Source organism: Salmo salar, chromosome ssa06 (assembly GCF_905237065.1).
Source record: "Salmo salar chromosome ssa06, Ssal_v3.1, whole genome shotgun sequence".
Taxonomy (NCBI): Eukaryota; Metazoa; Chordata; class Actinopteri; order Salmoniformes; family Salmonidae; genus Salmo; species Salmo salar.
This window is the reverse complement of record NC_059447.1, coordinates 77857996-77879271: the sequence shown is the minus strand read 5'-3', so window position 1 is coordinate 77879271 and position 21276 is coordinate 77857996. Positions and strand designations below refer to the sequence as shown.

At 44.7% G+C, this 21276-nt stretch overlaps 1 protein-coding gene across 10 annotated transcripts in view; it reads right to left on the bottom strand.

Annotated features, from left to right (window-relative positions):
* Positions 1-21276, bottom strand: part of LOC106608118 (serine/threonine-protein kinase MRCK alpha) — a 113277-nt gene that overhangs the window by 53958 nt on the left and 38043 nt on the right. For all 10 annotated transcript variants that reach the window (XM_045721031.1, XM_014205845.2, XM_045721034.1 and 7 more), the window contains 4 exons: positions 16910-17001; positions 13308-13391; positions 12042-12137; positions 10991-11139 (listed from right to left, as the gene is read on the bottom strand). In XM_045721031.1, the coding sequence (XP_045576987.1) occupies positions 10991-11139; positions 12042-12137; positions 13308-13391; positions 16910-17001 (421 nt within the window). The remainder of the gene's footprint in view (positions 1-10990; positions 11140-12041; positions 12138-13307; positions 13392-16909; positions 17002-21276) is intronic.

Sequence of the window (21276 nt, the reverse complement as noted above, 5' to 3'; positions counted from 1 at the left end):
ATTTGATTAGCTGTTCAGGAGTCTTAGGACTTGGGGGTAGAAGCTGTTTAGAAGCCTCTTGGACCTAGACTTAGCGCTCTGGTACTGCTTGCCGTACGGTAGCAGTGAGAACAGTCTATGACTAGAGTGGCTGGAGTCTGACAATTTTTAGGGCCTTCCTCTGACACCGCCTGGTATAGAGATCCTGGATGGCAGGAAGCTTGGTCCCAGTGATGTACTGGACCGTATGCACTATGCTCTGTAGTGCCTTGCGGTCAGAGGCCGAGCAGTTGCCATACCAGGCAGTGATGCAACCCATCAGGATGCTCTCGATGGTGCAGCTGTAAAACCTTTTGAGGATCTGAGGACGCATGGACCATGTTAGGTCTCTGACCTCCTTCCTACATGCTGTCTCATCGTTGTCGGTAATCAGGCCTGTTCTGTCATCAGCAAACTTAATGATGGTGGAGTCGTTTTTAGATCTGCCATCTAAAAAAATAAATAACCACAGGCCTTATCAACACATGGTCGATACACAAATAAATACCAGGGTTGCTGAGACAAACCCCAGTGACACAAACACACATCAAATGCTGCATCGTCTCATAGCGGCGTAGTTTCTGTGACAGGATTTTACACACCACTGTACTATGAGTTGTGATGCAAAGGCACTGCCAAATCAAACCGAGTAAGTACACACAAACGCTGTGTTGTCATGTGTTGCTGCCTTGCTATGTTGTCTCTCTTTATGTAGTGTCTCTCTTGTTGTGATGTGTGTTTTGTCCTATATTTATATTGTATTTATTTTTTTAATCCCAGCCCCTGTCCCTGCAGGAGGCCTTTTGCCTTTTGGTAGGCCGTCATTGTAAATAAGAATTTGTTCTTAAGTGACTTGCCTAGTTAAATAAAGGTTAAATAAATAAATAAAATAAAAACTCCTAGCCCCTATTGTAACCCTAAACCTAACCCTAATTCTAACCCTAACCTCTATGCCTAACCTTAACCTAACCCTAAACGCTATGCCTAAAAAAAAAAAGCATTTTCCCTTGTTTTACTATCCTTGTGAGGTCTTTAAATATATATTTCAAGACCTATATACACACACACACAAAAAGTATGTGAACCCTTTGGAAATACCTGGATTTCTGCATAAATTGGTCATAAAATCTGATCTTCATCTAATTCACAACAATAGACAGTCTGCTTAAACTAATAACACAAACAATTATACGTTTTCATGTCTTTATTGAACACACTGTATAAACATTCACAATGCAGGGTGGAAAAAGTATGTGAACCCTTGGTTTTAATAAGTGGTTGACCCTCCTTTGGCAGCAATAACCTCAAACAAATGTTTTCTGTAGTTGCGGATCAGACCTGCACAACGGTCGGGAGGAATTTTACAAAACTGTTTCAGTTCAGCAATATTCTTGGGATGTCTGGTGTGAACTGCTCTCTTGAGGTCATGCCACAGCATCTCAAATCGGGTTGAGGTCAGGACTCTGACTGGGCCACTCCTGAAGGCATATTTTCTTCTGTTGAAGCCATTCTGTTATTGATTTACTTCTGTGTTTTGGGTCGTTGTCCTGTTGCATCAAACTTCTGTTGAGCTTCAATTGACAGACAGATAGCCTAACATTCTCCTGCAAAATGTCTTGATAAACTTTGGAATTCATTTTTCCGCCGATGATCGCAAGCTGTCCAGGCCCTGAGGCATCAAAGCAGCCGCAAACCATGATGCTCTCTCCACCATACTTTACAGTTGGGATGAGGTTTTGATGTTGGTGTGCTGTGCCTTTTTTTCTCCACACTGTTGTGTGTTCCTTCCAAACAACTCCACTGTAGTTTCATCTGTTCATATAATATTTTGCCAGTAGCCATGTGCTCTTTTGCAAACTTCAGACGTGGAGAAATGTTTTTTTTTGGACAGCAATGGCTTCTTCCATGATGTCCTCCCATGAACACCATTCTTGTTTAGTGTTTTACATATTGTACACTCGTCAACAGAGATGTTAGCATGTTCCAGAGATTTCTGTAAGTCTTTAGCTGGCACTTCAGGATTCTTCTTAACCTCATTGAGCATTCTGCGCTGTGCTCTTGCAGGCATCTTTACAGGACGGCCACTCCTAGGGAGAGTAGCAACAGCGCTTAACTTTCTCCATTTATAGACAATTTGTCTTACCGTGGACTGATGTACATCAAGGCTTTTAGAGATACTTTTGTAACCCTTTCCAGCTTTATGCAAGTCAACAACTCTTTATCTTAGGTCTTCTGAGATTTCTTTTGTTCGAGGCATGGTTCACATCAGGCAATGCTTCTTGTGAATAGCAAATTCAAATTTTGTGAGTGTTTTTAATAGGGCAAGGCAGCACTAACCAAAATCTCCAATCTCGTCTCATTGGTTGGAATCCAGGTTAGCTGACTCCTGACTCCAATTAGCATTGGAAGATGTCATTAGCCTAGGGGTTCACCTACTTTTTCCAACCTACACTGTGAATGTTTAAATGATGTATTTAATATAGTTTAAGCACACTATGTTTGTCTATTGTTGTGACTTAGATGAAGATCAGATCAAATTTGACGACCAATTTATGTAGAAATCCAGGTAATTCCAAAGGGTTCACATACTTTTTCTTGCCACTGTATATATTTTTTTACCCTTATTTAACTAGGCAAGTCAGTTAAGAACAAATTCTTATTTACAATGACGGCCTACAGGGGGAACGACAGATCTTTACCTTGTCAGCTCGGGGGATTCGATCCAGCAACCTTTCAGTTACTGGCCCAACGCTCTAACCACTAGGCTACCTGCCGCCCAAGACCATACACACAGACAGACATTCTCTGATACCCAGCATCTCTAACAAACTCAAATGACTCCACATGTTCTATGAATGTTCATCTTCAGTACAGAGCAGCACATAAAAGCACTGTAGAAGCTATTGACAGGTCCTTCCTCAACTGTTAACAGTCAACATCACATGAAGGGCCTGCTCCTACTTTATAGCAGCTTCTAACTGAATCAGCTTCCTATTAAAGTTACACATTTAGACAGTGCCTGATGATCATATTTACCACTGAATCAGCTTCCTATTAAAGTTACACATTTAGACAGTGCCTGATGATCATATTTACCACTGAATCAGCTTCCTATTAAAGTTATATTTTTAGACTGCCCATCTTTCCCATTTATAAGGGTTTGGTTTAGAAGCGTGGGGGAGTCAGAGCAGTGCCTGATGGAAGTGGTGAGGGGACTCTAGTTGGGAGGGATGGGGTGTAGGGGGGACTATGGGGGTACACCCTGCCTTGGGAGGGATGGGGTGTAGGGGGAGTATGGGGGTACACCCTGCCTTGGGAGGGATGGGGTGTAGGGGGAGTATGGGGGTACACCCTGCCTTGGGAGGGATGGGGTGTAGGGGGGAGTATGGGGGTACACCCTGCCTTGGGAGGGATGGGTTGTAGGGGGAGTATGGGGGTACACCCTGCCTTGGGAGGGATGGGGTGTAGGGGGGAGTATGGGGGTACACCCTGCCTTGGGAGGGATGGGGTGTAAGGGAGAGTATGGGGGTACACCCTGCCTCGGGAGGGATGGGGTGTAGGGGAGAGTATGGGGGTACACCCTGCCTCGGGAGGGATGGGGTGTAGGGGAGAGTATGGGGGTACACCCTGCCTCGGGAGGGATGGGGTGTAGGGGGGAGTATGGGGGTACACCCTGCCTCGGGAGGGATGGGGTGTAGGGGGAGTATGGGGGTACACCCTGCCTCGGGAGGGATGGGGTGTAGGGGGGAGTATGGGGGTACACCCTGCCTCGGGAGGGATGGGGTGTAGGGGGAGTATGGGGGTACACCCTGCCTCGGGAGGGATGGGGTGTAGGGGGGAGTATGGGGGTACACCCTGCCTCGGGAGGGATGGGGTGTAGGGGGGAGTATGGGGGTACACCCTGCCTCGGGAGGGATGGGGTGTAGGGGGGAGTATGGGGGTACACCCTGCCTCGGGAGGGATGGGGTGTAGGGGGGAGTATGGGGGTACACCCTGCCTTGGGAGGGATGGGGTGTAGGGGGGAGTATGGGGGTACACCCTGCCTCGGGAGGGATGGGGTGTAGGGGGAGTATGGGGGTACACCCTGCCTTGGGAGGGATGGGGTGTAGGGGGAGAATGGGGGTACACCCTGCCTTGGGAGGGATGGGGTGTAGGGGGGAGTATGGGGGTACACCCTGCCTTGGGAGGGATGGGGTGTAGGGGGGAGTATGGGGGTACACCCTGCCTTGGGAGGGATGGGGTGTAGGGGGGAGTATGGGGGTACACCCTGCCTTGGGAGGGATGGGGTGTAGGGGGGAGTATGGGGGTACACCCTGCCTTGGGAGGGATGGGGTGTAGGGGGGAGAATGGGGGTACACCCTGCCTTGGGAGGGATGGGGTGTAGGGGGGAGAATGGGGGTACACCCTGCCTTGGGAGGGATGGGTTGTAGGGGTGTACCTCCTGCTGATAAGCAGCCACACAGAGTTAAACAGAAGCTCTGGCTGCATGAGGATTTGGAGGGGAGAAGGGAGAGAGGGGAGGTTCCCTGAACCCAAAGAACAAAGGCTTCTCTCTGGACAGCAGGATAATGAGGTAACGGCCCAAATGACACACTATTCCCTACATGGTGCTCTACTTTTGACCAGAGCCCAATAGGGCCTGGTCAAAAGTAGTGCACGAAATAGGGAATAGCGCCTGGTGGCATTTGGGACTTGACCCGAGAGACAAAGAGAGAAGGAGCTTTTCTTTTCATGTTGAATCAAGTCAATGGGATAAAAGGTAGACCAACGGGACACCCCCTACAAAGTAGACCTACTAACAGTCGGCTCAAGTCTAGCTAAAATGATACAATGAAGTCATTTCTGTTTAGTTCCTTCTCCACCAACCATGTGAGTGTTCCCACTGTGACTATTAAAACCTACCCAAACCAGAAACCATGGAAAGACGGCAGCATTTGCACAAAACTTAAAGCGCGAAACGCCGTATTTAACCATGGCAAGGTAACTAGGAATATGGTCAAATAACACACACTTCGCTACACCCGCAATAACATCTGTTAAATATGTGTATGTGACCAATCTAAATTGATTTGACCCAATACTGACATGCATTCTCTTCAGAACAAACTCTTTTCCCAGTGTGCACCTGCGCTAACCTCTACTTAACACCTCTGTGGGAGTCTTTTAACCTCTCACTTTCCTGATAGGCTCAGACCTGGCCCTAGCCTGTGTGTGTGAGTGTGAGTGTGAGTGTGTGTGTGTGTCCTGTCATCCAGCATGCCGTCATGAGTTCCTCCTCCAGATAAACCAATTAAAACCCAGTGAAACCCTGAGCAGAGATCAAACAAAGAACATGGCTACCACCCCTCTTCCCCTCCCGCTGTCTCTTTCTCTTGCCTCATCTCTACCTCCCTCTGTCACCCGTGTCTTTATCCAACCCCCCTTTTCAATTCAAAGGACTTTATTGGGAAACATATGTTTACACTGCCAAAGCAAGTGAAATAGATAAACCAAAGTGAAATAAAGAATAAAAAATGAACAGTAAACAGACTCACAAAAGTTCCAAAGGAATAGAGACATTTGAAATGTCATTATGGCTAATAAGGTGTTGTAACGATGTGCAAATAGTTAAAGTACAAAAGCGAAAATAAATTAACATAAATATGGGATGTATTTACAATGGTGTTTGTTCTTCACTTGTTGCCCTTTCTTGTGGCAACAGGTCACATCTTACTGCTGTGACAGACATACCCTTCCTCTCCTACCCTCCCTCCTTCCCTCTCTGTCTCTCCCACCCTCTCTCCCTCTCTTCCTCCCTCCCTTCCAGTAGGGCTGCGGTGACGTGACTGTTGGGGGCATGGCTAATTGGTCTGCTCTGTCCCAGGCAGGGCAGGGCTCCTGAAGTCTTAAGGCTGAGAATAGAGGGAGGTAATCTCCTTTAAGACCTCACCAGCATCCATCTGTAAGGGCCATCTGGCCGCCAAGACAACACACACACTGTGTCTCCTCACAGAGACATGGACCGAGATAAGGACACACACACACAGGGCTCTATGGGACCTCATCACCACTATTTGGACGCATACAGATACCGTATATACTCACCATTGGCCGTTGCTAATTCAGGTGCCATTCATGACCATTTCTACAACAGGGCATTGTTCCTGCCACTGTTAACATGGTGGCTGCAGGGTCTTTGATAGATCACATTAACAGGTAAAGAGATGTCTGTGGTCAGTGGTCGGTCTGATGAAAGCGATTGGGCTCTTAGATCAGGAGGTGGAAACAGGGCCGTGGAGCCCACATGGTTCTGATCAGTAATAACACACACACACACACACACACACACACACACACACACACACACACACACACACACACACACACACACACACAACACGGCCCTGATCAATAGATGTCAACACGCACACACAATGAGACACACACACAATGAGACACAAACACACACAATGAGACACACACAGGCCAGATGAGGGCCCTGCTAACAGAGCTGGGCCATGCTGAGTTGGTCTGTTAGTCTCTGGGGGAGGCCATGCAGATCACTGACCCTGATCAGCTTCACACACACCCTAATGAGGAGGGGACAGCCACTACACTATTTTCTTAGTTAATTGAACCTTTAATTCTCCTTGGCAGGGTATTGTCTTCAACATAAAGCAGTGAGCTATGTTTGTGGTACTGACAAGGCATTATGCTTACAGCGGCACAAGCATCTCCACGACTGAACCTCTTGACTGACAGAGACCATTTCTATAACTAGGCCCTCCTTACTTCACAAATGTGGCCTATATGCACTGATTCAAGCTATTCTAATTGGCCTTATATTGGAGAAATTACAGGGTTAATGCATTGTCCTTTCAGTCACACCCACACCAAAACACACACACAGAGAACACACCCTCCTCAGGGGACCTTCTTTAATGTCTCCACCCTGCACAAACCAAGCGTGCCAATCTCTCCCGAGAGGGGGAACCCACCACAACCCCCATACATACACCCTGTCATTACCAGCCCAAAATGTCTCAGAAGGACTCAAAGGGGAACGAGACGACCACCGCCGCCCCTCCGACTCCACGTAAAACACCATACAATTAGTGGGTCCCCATCTCCACACTGAGTCTATACTGCTGCTGTGCTATGGGACAATCAATGTTACTATAAGGCCAGCCAGGCACACCCTAGCCCCTGGGTTCCTTCTCTCTCAAATCGTTCATCTGAGGCTTCTTCAGCGTCAACACTGTCATTATGTAGATGAGGCCTGGTGACCACTTCCTGTGTGTCAGAGGGAAGAGTGGTTCCTACCACACAGCCTTTGAGGCAGAGGCCTTCTCCTATTGGCTGTCACGTCCCTTATGACAAAACTCCTTCACAGCCAGGGCGTCAGTCAGGGGACCACCACAAAACATTTATTTTTAGAGTTATTTTCTTTCATAGAACCCAGTGAATGTGACCTTACATACACTAAAAGTTTTATAACATCTACTCATTCAAGGGTTTTTCTTTATTTTGACTATTTTCAACATTGTAGAATAATGAAACTATGAAATAACACATATGGAATCATTTAGTAACCAAAAAAAGTGTTCAACAAATCAAAATATATTTTATATTTGAGATTCTTCAAACTAGCCACCCTTTGCCTTGATGACAGCTTTGCACACTCTTGGCATTCTCTCAACCAGCTTCATGAGGTAGTCACCTGGAATGCATTTCAATTAACAGGTGTGCCTTCTTAAAAGTAAATTTGTAGAATTTCTTCCCTTCTTAATGCGTTTGAGCCAATCAGTTGTGTTGTGACAAGGTAGGGAGGTATACAGAAGACAGCCCTATTTGGTAAAAGACCAAGTCCATATTATGGCATGAAGAGATCAAATAAGCAAAGAGAAACGACAGTCCATCATTACTTTAAGACATCAAGGTCAGACAATCCGTAAAATTTCAAGAACTTTGAAAGTTTCTTCATGTTTAATCGCAAAAACCATCAAGTGCTATGATGAAACTGGGTCTCATGAGGACCGCCACAGGAATGGAAGACCCAGAGTTACTTCTGATGCAGAGGATAAGTTCATTTGAGTTTCCAGCCTCCGAAATTGCAGCCCAAATAAATACTTCAGAGTTCAGGTAACAAACACATCTCAACATCAACTGTTCAGCGGAGACTGCGTGAATCCATCCTTCATGGTCGAATTGCCGCAAAGAAACCACTACTAAAGGACACCAATATAAGAAGAGACTTGCTTGGGCCAAGAATCCCAAGCAATGGACATTAGACCGGAAATCTGTCCTTTAGTCTGGAGTCCAAATTGGAGATTTTTGGTTCCAACCTCCATGTCTTTGTGAGACGCGTGTGGGTGAACGGATGATCTCCGCATGTGTATTTCCCACCGTAAAGCATGGAGGAGGATGTGTTATGGTGTGGGGGTGCTTGCTGGTGACACTGTCAGCGATTTATTTAGAATTCAAGGCACACTTAACCAGCATGGGTACCCCAGCATTCTACAGCGATACACCCTCCCATCTGGTTTGGGCTTTTTCAACAGGACAATGACCCAACACACCTCCAGGCTGTGTAAGGGCTATTTGAATAAGAAGGAGAGTGAAGGAGTGCTGCATTAGATAACCTGGCCTCCACAATCACCTGACCTCAACCCAATTGAGATGGTTTGGGATGAGTCGGACAGCAGAATGAAGGAAAAGCAGACAGAAGTGCTCAACATATGTAGGAACTCCCAGACAGTGGGAAAAGCATTCCAGGTGAAGCTGATTGAGAGAATGCCAAGAGTGTGCAAAGCTGTCATCAAGGCAAAGGGTGGCTTGAAGAATCTGAAATAAAGGATATATTTTGATTTGTTTAACACTTTTTTGGTTTCTACATGAGTCCATGTGTGTTATTTCATAGTTTTGATGTCTTCACTATTATTCTACAATGTAGAAAATAGTAAAAATAAAGAAAAACCCTTGAATGAGTGTCCAAACCATTAACCGGTAGTGTATGTAAGGTTATGGGCTCCCGAGTGGTGCAGCCGTCTAAGGCACTGCATCTCAGTGGTAGAGGCGTCACTATAGACCCTTGTTTGATTCCAGACTGTATCACAACCGGCCGTGATTGGGAGTCCCATAGGGTGGCGCACAATTGGCCCAGCGTCATCAGGGTTTGGCCGGGGTAGGCCGTCATTGTAAATAAGAATTTGTTCTTAACTGACTTGCCTACCGTAAATTCCGGACTATAAGCCGCAACTTTTTTCCCAGGCTTTGAGCATCGCGGCTTAAACAATGACGCGGCTAATATATGGATTTTTCCCGCTTTCAATTTTTTAAAGTTTTTTTTAAACACATTCTGTGACGTGCTCAGTTTTTTGGCGGCATGAAGCTTTCATTAGACCAATGAAATTGCCGAACGGGTTAAGGTCAAACAACTTTTTTGTTTACTGTTTAGATTAAATCGAGCGCTCTCAAACTTCCCATCATTCTGATTACGGTAGTCATTTTGTCACCCTCATCATGGCAAAGACGCGGAGAAATGCGTATGATGCAGCTTTCAAGTTGAAGGCGATTGATCTGGCTGTTGGAAAAGGAAATAGAGCTGCTGCACGGGAGCTTGGTCTTAATGAGTCGATAAGATGTTGGAAACAGCAGCGTGAGAAATTGACTCAGTGCAAAAAGACAACTAAAAGCTTACTGCTAATTTTTTATTTTTTGTTACAAGCCATGTTTCGTTAAAGCCCATTTATTTTTGTTACAAGCCATGTTTCGTTAAAGCCCATTTATTTTTGTTACAAGCCGTGTTTCGTTAAAGCCCATTTATTTTTGTTACAAGCCATGTTTCGTTAAAGCCCATTTATTTTTGTTACAAGCCATGTTTCGTTAAAGCCCATTTATTTTTGTTACAAGCCATGTTTCGTTAAAGCCCATTTATTTTTGTTACAAGCCATGTTTCGTTAAAGCCCATTTATTTTTGTTACAAGCCATGTTTCGTTAAAGCCCATTTATTTTTGTTACAAGCCGTGTTTCGTTAAAGCCTGTGTAAAGTTAATTTGTTTCAATGTACTGGTAGGCACCTGCGGCTTATAGACATGTGCGGCTTATTTATGTTCAAAATATATATCTTTTTTTTATTCAGTGGGTGCGGCTTATATTCAGGTGCACTTAATAATCCGGAAATTACGGTAGTTAAAAAAAAAAAAAAAAAGGAAACACTTCTCTCTGCTTCATTAAGGAGGGACACTTCTCTCTGCTTCATTAAAGAGGGACACTTCTCTCTGCTTCATTAAAGAGGGACACTTCTCTCTGCTTCATTAAAGAGGGACACTTCTCTCTGCTTCATTAAAGAGGGACACTTCTCTCTGCTTCATTAAAGAGGGACACTTCTCTCTGCTTCATTAAAGAGGGACACTTCTCTCTGCTTCATTAAGGAGGGACACTTCTCTCTGCTTCATTAAGGAGGGACACTTCTCTCTGCTTCATTAAGGAGGGACACTTCTCTCTGCTTCATTAAGGAGGGACACTTCTCTCTGCTTCATTAAGGAGGGACACTTCTCTCTGCTTCATTAAGGAGGGACACTTCTCTCTGCTTCATTAAGGAGGGACACTTCTCTCTGCTTCATTAAGGAGGGACACTTCTCTCTGCTTCATTAAGGAGGGACACTTCTCTCTGCTTCATTAAGGAGGGACACTTCTCTCTGCTTCATTAAGGAGGGACACTTCTCTCTGCTTCATTAAGGAGGGACACTTCTCTCTGCTTCATTAAGGAGGGACACTTCTCTCTGCTTCATTAAGGAGGGACACTTCTCTCTGCTTCATTAAGGAGGGACACTTCTCTCTGCTTCATTAAGGAGGAAATATTTGGAATACTTATTTAGAGCCACAAAGGAACCAACTATTTCAGTGGTCATACAGGTGGCTTGGACTATTGAGTCATTAATACAATACTCGTTAACGTGTACGTGTGTGCGCGTTTGTGTGTGTGTGTCACCTGTGGACGTAATGCAGTTGGTGCACTGAGTCGATGGCCAGCACCATCTCAGCCAGGTAGAATCTTGCCATGTCCTCCGGCAACCTGTCTTCAAACTTACTAAGCAGGGTGAGAAGGTCCCCACCCACATAATAATCCATCACCAGGTACTGTGGAGAGAGGAGGGGAGAAGAGAATAAATCTCTGACACAGTAGTAGTAATAATACTACTGTATAATAGTGTACAAGTAACATTCTCTGTATTCCTCTAGTGTTCCCCCACTTCCTCCCTCCATCTTCCAACTTTACTTTCTTCAGGCCTCCCTCTTTCTCCTTAGTCTTAGTATTTTTTGTCAACCACCCATCCCTCCCTCCTTTACCGTCAACCACCCATCCCTCCCTCCTTTACCGTCAACCACCCATCCCTCCCTCCTTTACCGTCAACCACCCATCCCTCCCTCCTTTACCGTCAACCACCCATCCCTCCCTCCTTTACCGTCAACCACCCATCCATCCCTCCTTTACCGTCAACCACCCATCCCTCCCTCCTTTACCGTCAACCACCCATCCCTCCCTCCTTTACCGTCAACCACCCATCCCTCCCTCCTTTACCGTCAACCACCCATCTCTCCCTCCTTTACCGTCAACCACCCATCCCTCCCTCCTTTACCGTCAACCACCCATCCATCCCTCCTTTACAGTCAACCATCCATCCCTCCCTCCTTTACCGTCAACCACCCATCCATCCCTCCTCTACCGTCAACCACCCATCCATCCCTCCTTTACAGTCAACCACCCATCCCTCCCTCCTTTACCGTCAACCGTCATCATATTATTAATTTCATTCCGGCTTCTTCACAGCTTGTGTACAGCCCAAATGGAACCCTCTTCCCTATATATTGCACTACTTTTGACCAGTGCCCTATGCCATTTGGAAGCAACCCTTTACACCCCTTAAAATCAGTGGTCATAATTTTGATCACTCCTATTGGCAATAGGTTACCATTTGGGATGCAGAAATACCATATATTGAAACCCATATGAATAGAGGGGAAGTTAGTGGAGATCTTACCAGGAAGTTGTCGTCCTGGAAGGCGTAGTGTAGGGTGGTGATCCACTGGCTGTCCCCGTTCACCAGCACGTCCCGCTCCTCCCGGAAACACGCCGTCTGAGGGACAGGTCAAAGGGTAACCATTATATAAACGAATGAATGGAATGTACTGGAGCTACTCTCATTGGCACACACTTCAGTCCATCACACTTCGGTCCAACCTATGTGTGTACTGAATTCCTGTGTCTGCTAGTGGTGGACAACCATAGAAATACAATCTATTAATTCTATCTTTATGTGGGAAACATCATTTCAGATCCTTTAGGGGTCAATTAAGTATTTTCAATTCAATTACACTTTCTAACAAACTTATAAAATAGTCAAATTCATCTATTTCCATCTGTATGAACAATCTGTAGCTAGTCTATGTCATATGGTACATTAATGAGGACATGGGTTTGAGAGTAGCGTTTATATTGCAGACAGTTTTCCATGTCCAGAGACAGCCAGACACAGTGGGGAGTTGGGTTCTATGAGGCCGAGGTATGAAAACTGCAAGCCCAGGGGACCACTGGGGACGCCTACACAGACACACACACAGACCACTGTGAACAGCGCCCGATTAAAAGAAAAGCACAGCAGCAACAGATATACTGAGTTCACTGGTTCGAATCCCCAAGCCAACTAGGTGAAAAATCTGCCTATGTGCCCTTGAGCAAGGCGCTTAACCCTAATTGCTGCTGTAGTCTCTCTGGATAAGAGCGTCTGCTAAATGACTAAAAGGTAAATACACTGAACACACACCACATGATCGCTCTCTCATACTGCAAATAGGTTCTAAAGTTTAATTAAGTTATGTACTCAAAATCACATTTAATATTCTAAACTTGAGACATGCACATGTAACTGACAATTATATGAACATTTTGCATTGCATGTTTAATGCAATGTTTTATGGAATAGCCAAGGAGTTACATAATGCTAACTCAACTTAGTATCCAGCCCTGAGTAGTGCTGTAATGCTATGGCTGTTAGTATTTAGCCCAGAGTAGCAAATGCTATAATACTATTGCTGTTGTTAGCATTTAGCCCTGCTCTAATGCTATCACGATTGTTAGCATTTAGCGCTGCTGTAACGTTATGGCAGTTGTTAGCATTTGGCTCTGCTGTAATGCTACGGCGGTTGTTAGCATTTAGCGCTGCTGTAACGGTGTAATGCTATGGCGGTTGTTAGCATTTAACACTGCTGTAATGCTATGGCGGTTGCTGTTACTAGCCAAAACTCACCTCAGCTCTCTTCAGCATCTCCCACTTATTGAGGATCTTCATGGCGAACACCTTGTCTGCATTCTTCACCTTAACCACAGCAACCTACAGGAAGCATGGGAGAGAAGGAGAGTTTGAGGAGAGAAAGTTTCCATCCACCATATTAATTACATCTTTCCTGTCATGTTCAATAGGGCAAACCAAGGGAAATAAATCCACTCAGTTCCAGAACGTTTTCTCCCTACTGAACATGACCCACTCCTGTTAGATCAGGGAAGGGGAGTGAACGAGGGCAGAAGGGAAGTGAGCATCTTTGTGGAATGAAACACGGCCATAGAGTCAGAGGAGGAAGGGAAGAGAAAGGAAGGCGGACAGGAAGTGACCTAGGACATGAAGGTAATGACCCCTGAGGCACACACAGCTGGGATCTTTCAGCTCAAGGGCCTCAACGTGCCATAGCCGCACGGCAGCACAGATAACACTCATTACAATGGGTTTGCAGGAGGATAGGAAAGCTAGCTGGCTAAACTACTGTTAAGTGATAACGTCTCTAACACAACCCCAGTCAGCCCCCATTGTTAGACCTGAGTGTAGTAAAGAGCATTCCTAAAACGAGTTGAGTTGCAACTGTAGCGAGGCCAGAGGACTTCAGCTAGCAGGATTCTTCCCTCCTGCCTGCCTGTCTGCCAGCCAGAGGACACAAGAGAAAGCCTTCTTCACTTCAGCTTCCCCACAACTCCCTCCTCCACCACGGGAGGAATTTAAACCGCCAATCATCCCCACAGTCACACACACACACACACACACACACGCAACACACACAATAAAAAAAACACATTGGAGTCTGAGATGAAGAAAAATAAGGAGAACGCTAAATTCAACGCAATGACAACATTCCTCCGCTGTTTGGGTTTCTCCTGCTGGTCTGATGTGGGTGGGGAGGAGAGGAGGGGAAGCTTCTTGGCTGTGTCCCTGTGTATAGCGTGAGTAATCCCCCCACCCTGTTTTCAGAGCTTTCACCACTCTTGACATGTACGACAGCTGTAGTGTTATAAAAGCAATTAATCAGGAGAGCCGAAACATCACGCACAGACACCTAAATCTCTCTCCCAACGAACAGACAGACGCGGTCTCTCTCCCAGCTGACTATGAGAAGACCCTGCTCATAAATGTCCTCTTTCACCTCCATTTTCAGTTCACACAGCTTCCCACTTCTTACTCTTCCGTGGAGTTGACCATTTTTCCTGAACCTTTCCCGAATATCCCAGGTTTTCCAGAAATCCCATTTTGAGAATTCCCTCCCTGCTTATTACCTTCCGGAATTCTCCAACTGGTATTTCTGAGCGAAAAACTGGGAACTTTGGGAACATTTTTCAGAAATACCAGTAGAAGGATTCCTTAAACAGAAGAGAATAAACAGCCTCAAAATGGGATTTATGAAAAACCTGGGCCATTTTCTGGAATTCTGCTAAACTCCTCCCTGGGAAAAGGCGGTCATCAGTAGATGTGAATGGTCTCACTCCCCCCTATCTGAGATATCTACTGCAGCCCTCATCCTCCACATACAACACCCGTTCTGCCAGTCACATTCTGTTAAAGGTCCCCAAAGCACACACATCCCTGGGTCGCTCCTCTTTTCAGTTTGCTGCAGCTAGCAACTGGAACGAGCTCCAACAAACACTCAAACTGGACAGTTTTATCTCAATCTCTTCATTCAAAGACTCAATCATGGACACGGTTACTAACGGCTGTGGCTGCTTTGCGTGATTTATTGTTGTCTCTACCTTCTTGACCTTTGTTCTGTTGACTTTGCCCAATAATGTTTGTACCATGTTTTTGTGCTGCAACCATGTTGTTGTCATGTTGTGTTGCTACCATGCTGTTGTCATGTTTTGCTGTTATGTTGTCGTCTTACGTCTCTTTATGTAGTGTAGTGTCTCTCTTGTTGTGATGTGTGTTTTGTCTTATATTTAAATTGTATTTATTATTATAATCCCAGCCACCGTCCCTGCAGGAGGCCTTTTGCCTTTTGGGTGGCCATCATTGTAAATACGAATTTGTTCTTATTAACTGACTTGCCTAGTTAAATAAAGGTTAAATAAAAAATAAATAAAATGGTAGATAACCTTTCAGTTAGTTAGACTATGATGGCTTTCCACTGGAATGACATGAGAGGGACCTCTGGCCAGAGACCTTTTAAATCATAATGACCTCATTATCATTAAGTAGATGTAAGCCTACAGTCTTTGCCTGCCGACGACTGGAAACTGTTGTTGTGAATAGGCCTGTGATTGTAAATACTTTTAAACTGAATTAACTAATTAATAACACAAATGCAGCCACTTTTTCTAGCTAACTCAAAAGCTTTGATTAGCATGTAGGCTACAGATACTAGGCTATATGAAATAAACTGGCAGACCTGGGCCTGTTGACACAGCACAGAAGGCACAGAGACTTAGGCCTACTTCAACACAAGCTGCTTGAGGAGACACAGTAAACACGGGGGCCTATATCATAAATACAATAAGTAGAGGCAATCAACCGTGAGGCTGTAGCCTAGCTAACGTCAGTGGGCACCGCTGCTAGCCTGGCACTGGGCTAGGGACCAGGGCTGGGGCACAACCATGTTGTTCTTCCACTCACCGTGAAATAAAACCCCAATAAAAAGGGTCCGAAACAGGCCATAGGGGCCTCAGCACTGGGCATAGCTCCAACCAACCGCTCCACCACACCTGGGTTCAAACAATATTCCAATACTTTGAGCGTTTGCTCTAGCCTGCCTGGAGTGCCAGATGGCGGAGTTTGCCGGTTTGGAACTATTCCATTGGTGTATGAAGCCAGGCAAGCTCAATCAACCACAGATAAAGTATTTGAAATGATTTCAAATAGTATTTGGTCCCAGGTCTGCCAGCAGCACAGCAGCTAGCCTAACAAACTATAATATACAACGACCATGTGTCACACATCATGTAACCTTACATAGCTGAGTTTCTGCTGCCATCGCTAGCTACCTGCCTAGCTCACCAACATTCCCTAGGTTTGACATCACTCACAGTAGAAGACGTAATAAAAACTATATTACAACTCAGGCCCCCAAGCTGCGAATAAGAAAAATAAAGGGTTGGTTTAGGTTCCATTTTTTTAATAATTATTTTCTTCTGGTGAAGAAGAGATCAAAGCATTCTGTTACATGTTGAGTCATGCAGATAGCATGTAGCCTAGCGGCCAGCCTTGCTGCTGAAATCACAGAGCAGGGTAGACAACTCAGAAAATATTGATAATTATTCGTACACTGCAGATTGAAATATTTTTTTTTATTGTATTTGAAAATAACAATCATGTCATACCTATATTACATTGAGACACCATCACATACATTTTATTTGTGTGAATACTTGGGAACAGATTTCCTAAATTACAAAATGTTTAGACTGAATTCCTGACTATATTGTATTTGCATGCATTGTTCGGTTGTTGTATTTGTTTCTAAGCCGTAAGTAGGCTACACTTAAAATGCTTTGTCTTTGCTGATGTCTTGCAAGATTTTTTATATCAAATAAACTTCCTGGTGAAATATATATATATTTTTTAAAGTACACTAAAAAGGCACAAAAAAGGCTTACCTCTCCAAAGGCTCCTCGTCCAATCACCTTGAGGATCTCAAAGTCCTCCTTGTGTAGGCGCATCTGTTTGACCATGGAGGTGAAGGGTTTGGCTGCAGGAGGGGGAGAGAGAGAGAGGTTAGCATTCTGGGAACTCATTTATAAATGGTGCGTAGTGTAGGTAAATATTGTGTAGGCTATGCCGGTTTTCATACAAAAGTTGGCATTTATACAAAAGGTTACTTGACCTGAGAATAAGCAAACTCAAACAATTGTGCATCATCAAGATTAAATTCATAAAACTGAGAATAAAAAAAACTGCTGGATATTTAAAATGTGACAAAGCAAGTGTCACTACTAGTGATTTCAGGTGGGTCTCTTCCTGGCTGTCAGCCTGGTATGCTGAGGGGTTAATATAGGGTTAACCTATTGAGATAAGGTTGATATATGGTCAATCTATTATTATGACTGCTAAGATCTTATAGTAAATGACAGTGGTCCGGATGTACAGAGGGCAGTGATAAAATTGTCTATCGTTACCCTCACATTTACCCTAGCACACTCCGGGCGGTTATGGACCAATGTGGGTCACCGATGTGACTCACAAAGGTAAGCTGGAGCCAAAACACAAGCAGCATTTCCCTACTTTGTGGAGAAATGCCATTCATCCACTTCCTTGTTTACTGGATTGATCCTCCAATAAACCTGAGGTAGACTGCCAGTTGGTTGGTTGGCTCACCAGGGTAGGAATACTGTAGGAGTAGGAGATTGTAAATCTCTATTTAACATAATAAAGATATATTTAATGGCTATAGGTCTAGTTGCTAGGATATGGCCTAGGCCTACAGATCTGTGGAGCACTTTGCTTAGGTCAACCCTTTTGCACTTGTAAGCAGAACACCTGGTTCACATCAAATTGTAATTCATTCATTCATTCCATCCATCTACTTGTTAGTCTTCCAGCCTGGTCCAGTTATCAAAATCCAGGCTGATCCAGAGGTCCCTGGCTCCCCTGTCAGAGGCCCTGCAAAGGTCACAGCTAGCCAGGGGAAGTCCCTTGATTTTCTCACCATCCACAGAGAACAGACGAGACCAAAACACCGCCCCACAACAACCTTTACTGATATGCTACTACTTCATAAGAACAACACACAGTCAGGCTACTACTTCATTAGTACAACACACAGACAGGCTACTACTTCATTAGTACAACACACAGACAGGCTACTACTTCATTAGTACAACACACAGTCAGGCTACTACTTCATAAGAACAACACACAGACAGGCTACTACTTCATTAGTACAACACACAGACAGGCTACTACAACACACAGACAGGCTACTACTTCATTACTACAACACACAGACAGGCTACTACAACACAGACAGGCTACTACAACACACAGACAGGCTACTACAACACACAGACAGCCTACTACTTCATAAGAACAACACACAGACAAGCTACTACAACACACAGACAGGCTACAACTTCATTACTACAACACACAGACAGGCTACTACAACACAGACAGGCTACTACAACACACAGACAGGCTACTACAACACACAGACAGGCTACTACTTCATAAGAACAACACACAGACAGGCTACTACTTCATTACTACAACACACAGACAGGCTACTACTTCATTACTACAACACACAGACAGGCTACTACTTCATTACTACAACACACAGACAGGCTACTACAACACACAGACAGGCTACTACAACACACAGACAGGCTACTACTTCATTACTACAACACACAGACAGGCTACTACAACACACAGACAGGCTACTACTTCATTACTACAACACACAGACAGGCTACTACAACACACAGACAGGCTACTACTTCATTACTACAACACACAGACAGGCTACTACAACACACAGACAGGCTACTACTTCATTACTACAACACACAGACAGGCTACTACTTCATTAGTACAACACACAGACAGGCTACTACAACACACAGACAGGCTACTACTTCATTAGTACAACACACAGACAGGCTACTACAACACACAGACAGGGGAAAGGAAAGGCAGGGCTTCAGTTGCTGTGTGGTATGACGAATATCGATGTCCCTTCCGTGTTTATTTGTATTGTAAGAGTGCGCGTTTTTCAACAACTGAAAAGAATTTGGGAAATGGCATTACAATTACTGGGTTTTCAACAACTGAAAAGAATTTGGGAAATGGCATTACAATTACTGGGTTTTTCAACAACTGAAAAGAATTTGGGAAATGGCATTACAATTACTGGGTTTTCAACAACTGAAAAGAATTTGGGAAATGGCATTACAATTACTGGGTTTTCAACAACTGAAAAGAATTTGGGAAATGGCATTACAATTACTGGGTTTTCCAACAACTGAAAAGAATTTGGGAAATGGCATTACAATTACTGGGTTTTCAACAACTGAAAAGAATTTGGGAAATGGCATTACAATTACTGGGTTTTCAACAACTGAAAAGAATTTGGGAAATGGCATTACAATTACTGGGTTTTTCAACAACTGAAAAGAATTTGGGAAATGGCATTACAATTACTGGGTTTTCAACAAATATTTCACAAGAGCCTGACATTTTCCTGATGTCCGGCGTCCACATTGTTGGAAGTAAAACGAGCCGACGCTTAGCTTGGCACACACATCTCACTTTACTTGTTGCCATGACTTCACACACATTCAGTCTGGCTCTGTTCAGGAAAAATATTCTCCAAACATAGGCCCCTGTGAAAAAGGGAAATGCCTGCTGAAATAAAACAAACATCCAGAGAGCTCAACCTCTCCCTTATTCCCCCACTCTTCTCCCAGCCAGCCAGTTAGGCCTAGTTGGCATGGCAGGGAGACAGCCAGTCTGCCCTACCTGGCACACAGCTCTGCTATCACACTCCAATCACTGGCCGGTACAAACCACTGGCCGACAATGCCTTCAGAAAGTATTCAGACGCCTTGACTCTTTCCCACATTGTTCGGTTACACCCTTAACTAAACTTTATATTTTTTTTATTCTCAATCTACACACCATACCGCATAATGACAAAGCAAAAAATTATTTACATTTTTGCTAATTTATTGAAAAATAAAATAAATATGAAGTAGTCAGACCCTTTCCTCAGTACTTTGTTGAAGCACCCTTGTCAGCGATTACAGCCTCAAGTCTTCATGGCTATGACTCTACAAGCTTGGCACACTTGTATTTGGGGAGTTTCTCCCATTCTTCTCTGCAGACCCTCTCAAGCTCTGGTCAGGTTGGATGGGGAGCATCGCTGCACAGCTATTTTCAGGTCTCTCCAGAGATGTTTGATTGGGTTCAAGTCCGGGCTCTGGCTGGGCCACTCAAGAATATTCAGAGACTTGTCCCGAAGCCACTCCTGCATTGTCCTGGCTGTGTGCTAGGGTTGTTGTCCTGTTGGAAGGTGAACCGTCGCCCCAGTCTGAGGTCCTTAGCACTCTGGAGCAGGTTTTCATCAAGGATCTCTCTGTACTTTGCTCGTTCATCTTTGCCTCGATCCTAACTAGTCTCCCAGTTCCTGCTGCTGAAAAACATCCCCACAGCATGATGCTGCCACCACCATGCTTCACCATAGGGATGGTGCCAGGTTTCCTAGCCTAGACGTGACGCTCAGGCATTCAGGCCAAAGAGTTCAATCTTGGTTTCATCAGACCAGAGATTCTTGTTTCTCATGGTCTGAGAGTCTTTAGGTGCCTTTTGGCAAATTCCAAATGGCCTGTCATGTGCGTTTTACTGAGGAGTGGCTTCCGTCTGGTCAGTCTACCATAAAGGCCTAATTGGAGGAGAGCTGCAGAGATGGTTGTCCTTCTGGAAGGTTCTCCCACCTCCACAGAGGAACTCTGGAGCTCTGTCAGAGTGACCATCGGGTTCTTGGTCACCTCCCTGACCAAGGCCCTTCTCCCCCGATAGCTCAGTTTGGCTGGGTGGCCAGCTCTAGGAAGAGTCTTGGTTGTTCCAAACTTCTTCCATTTACGAATGATGTGTTCTTGGGGACCTTCAATGTTGCATAATTGTTTTTGTACCCTTCTCCCAGATCTGTGCCTTGACACAATCTTGTCTCGGAGCTCTACGGACAATTCCTTCGACCTCGTGGCTTCGTTTTTGCTCTGACATGCACTGTCAACTATGGAACCTTATATAGACAGGTGTGTGCCTTTCCAAATCATGTCCAATCAATTGAATTTACCACAGACTGCAATCAAGTTGTAGAAACATCTCAAGGATGAGAAATGGAAACAGGATGAACCTGAGCTCAATTTCGAGTCTCATAGCAAAGGGTCTGAATACTTATGTAAATAAGGTATTTTTGTTTTTAATACATTTATAAAAACCTGTTTTTGTTTTGTACTTATGG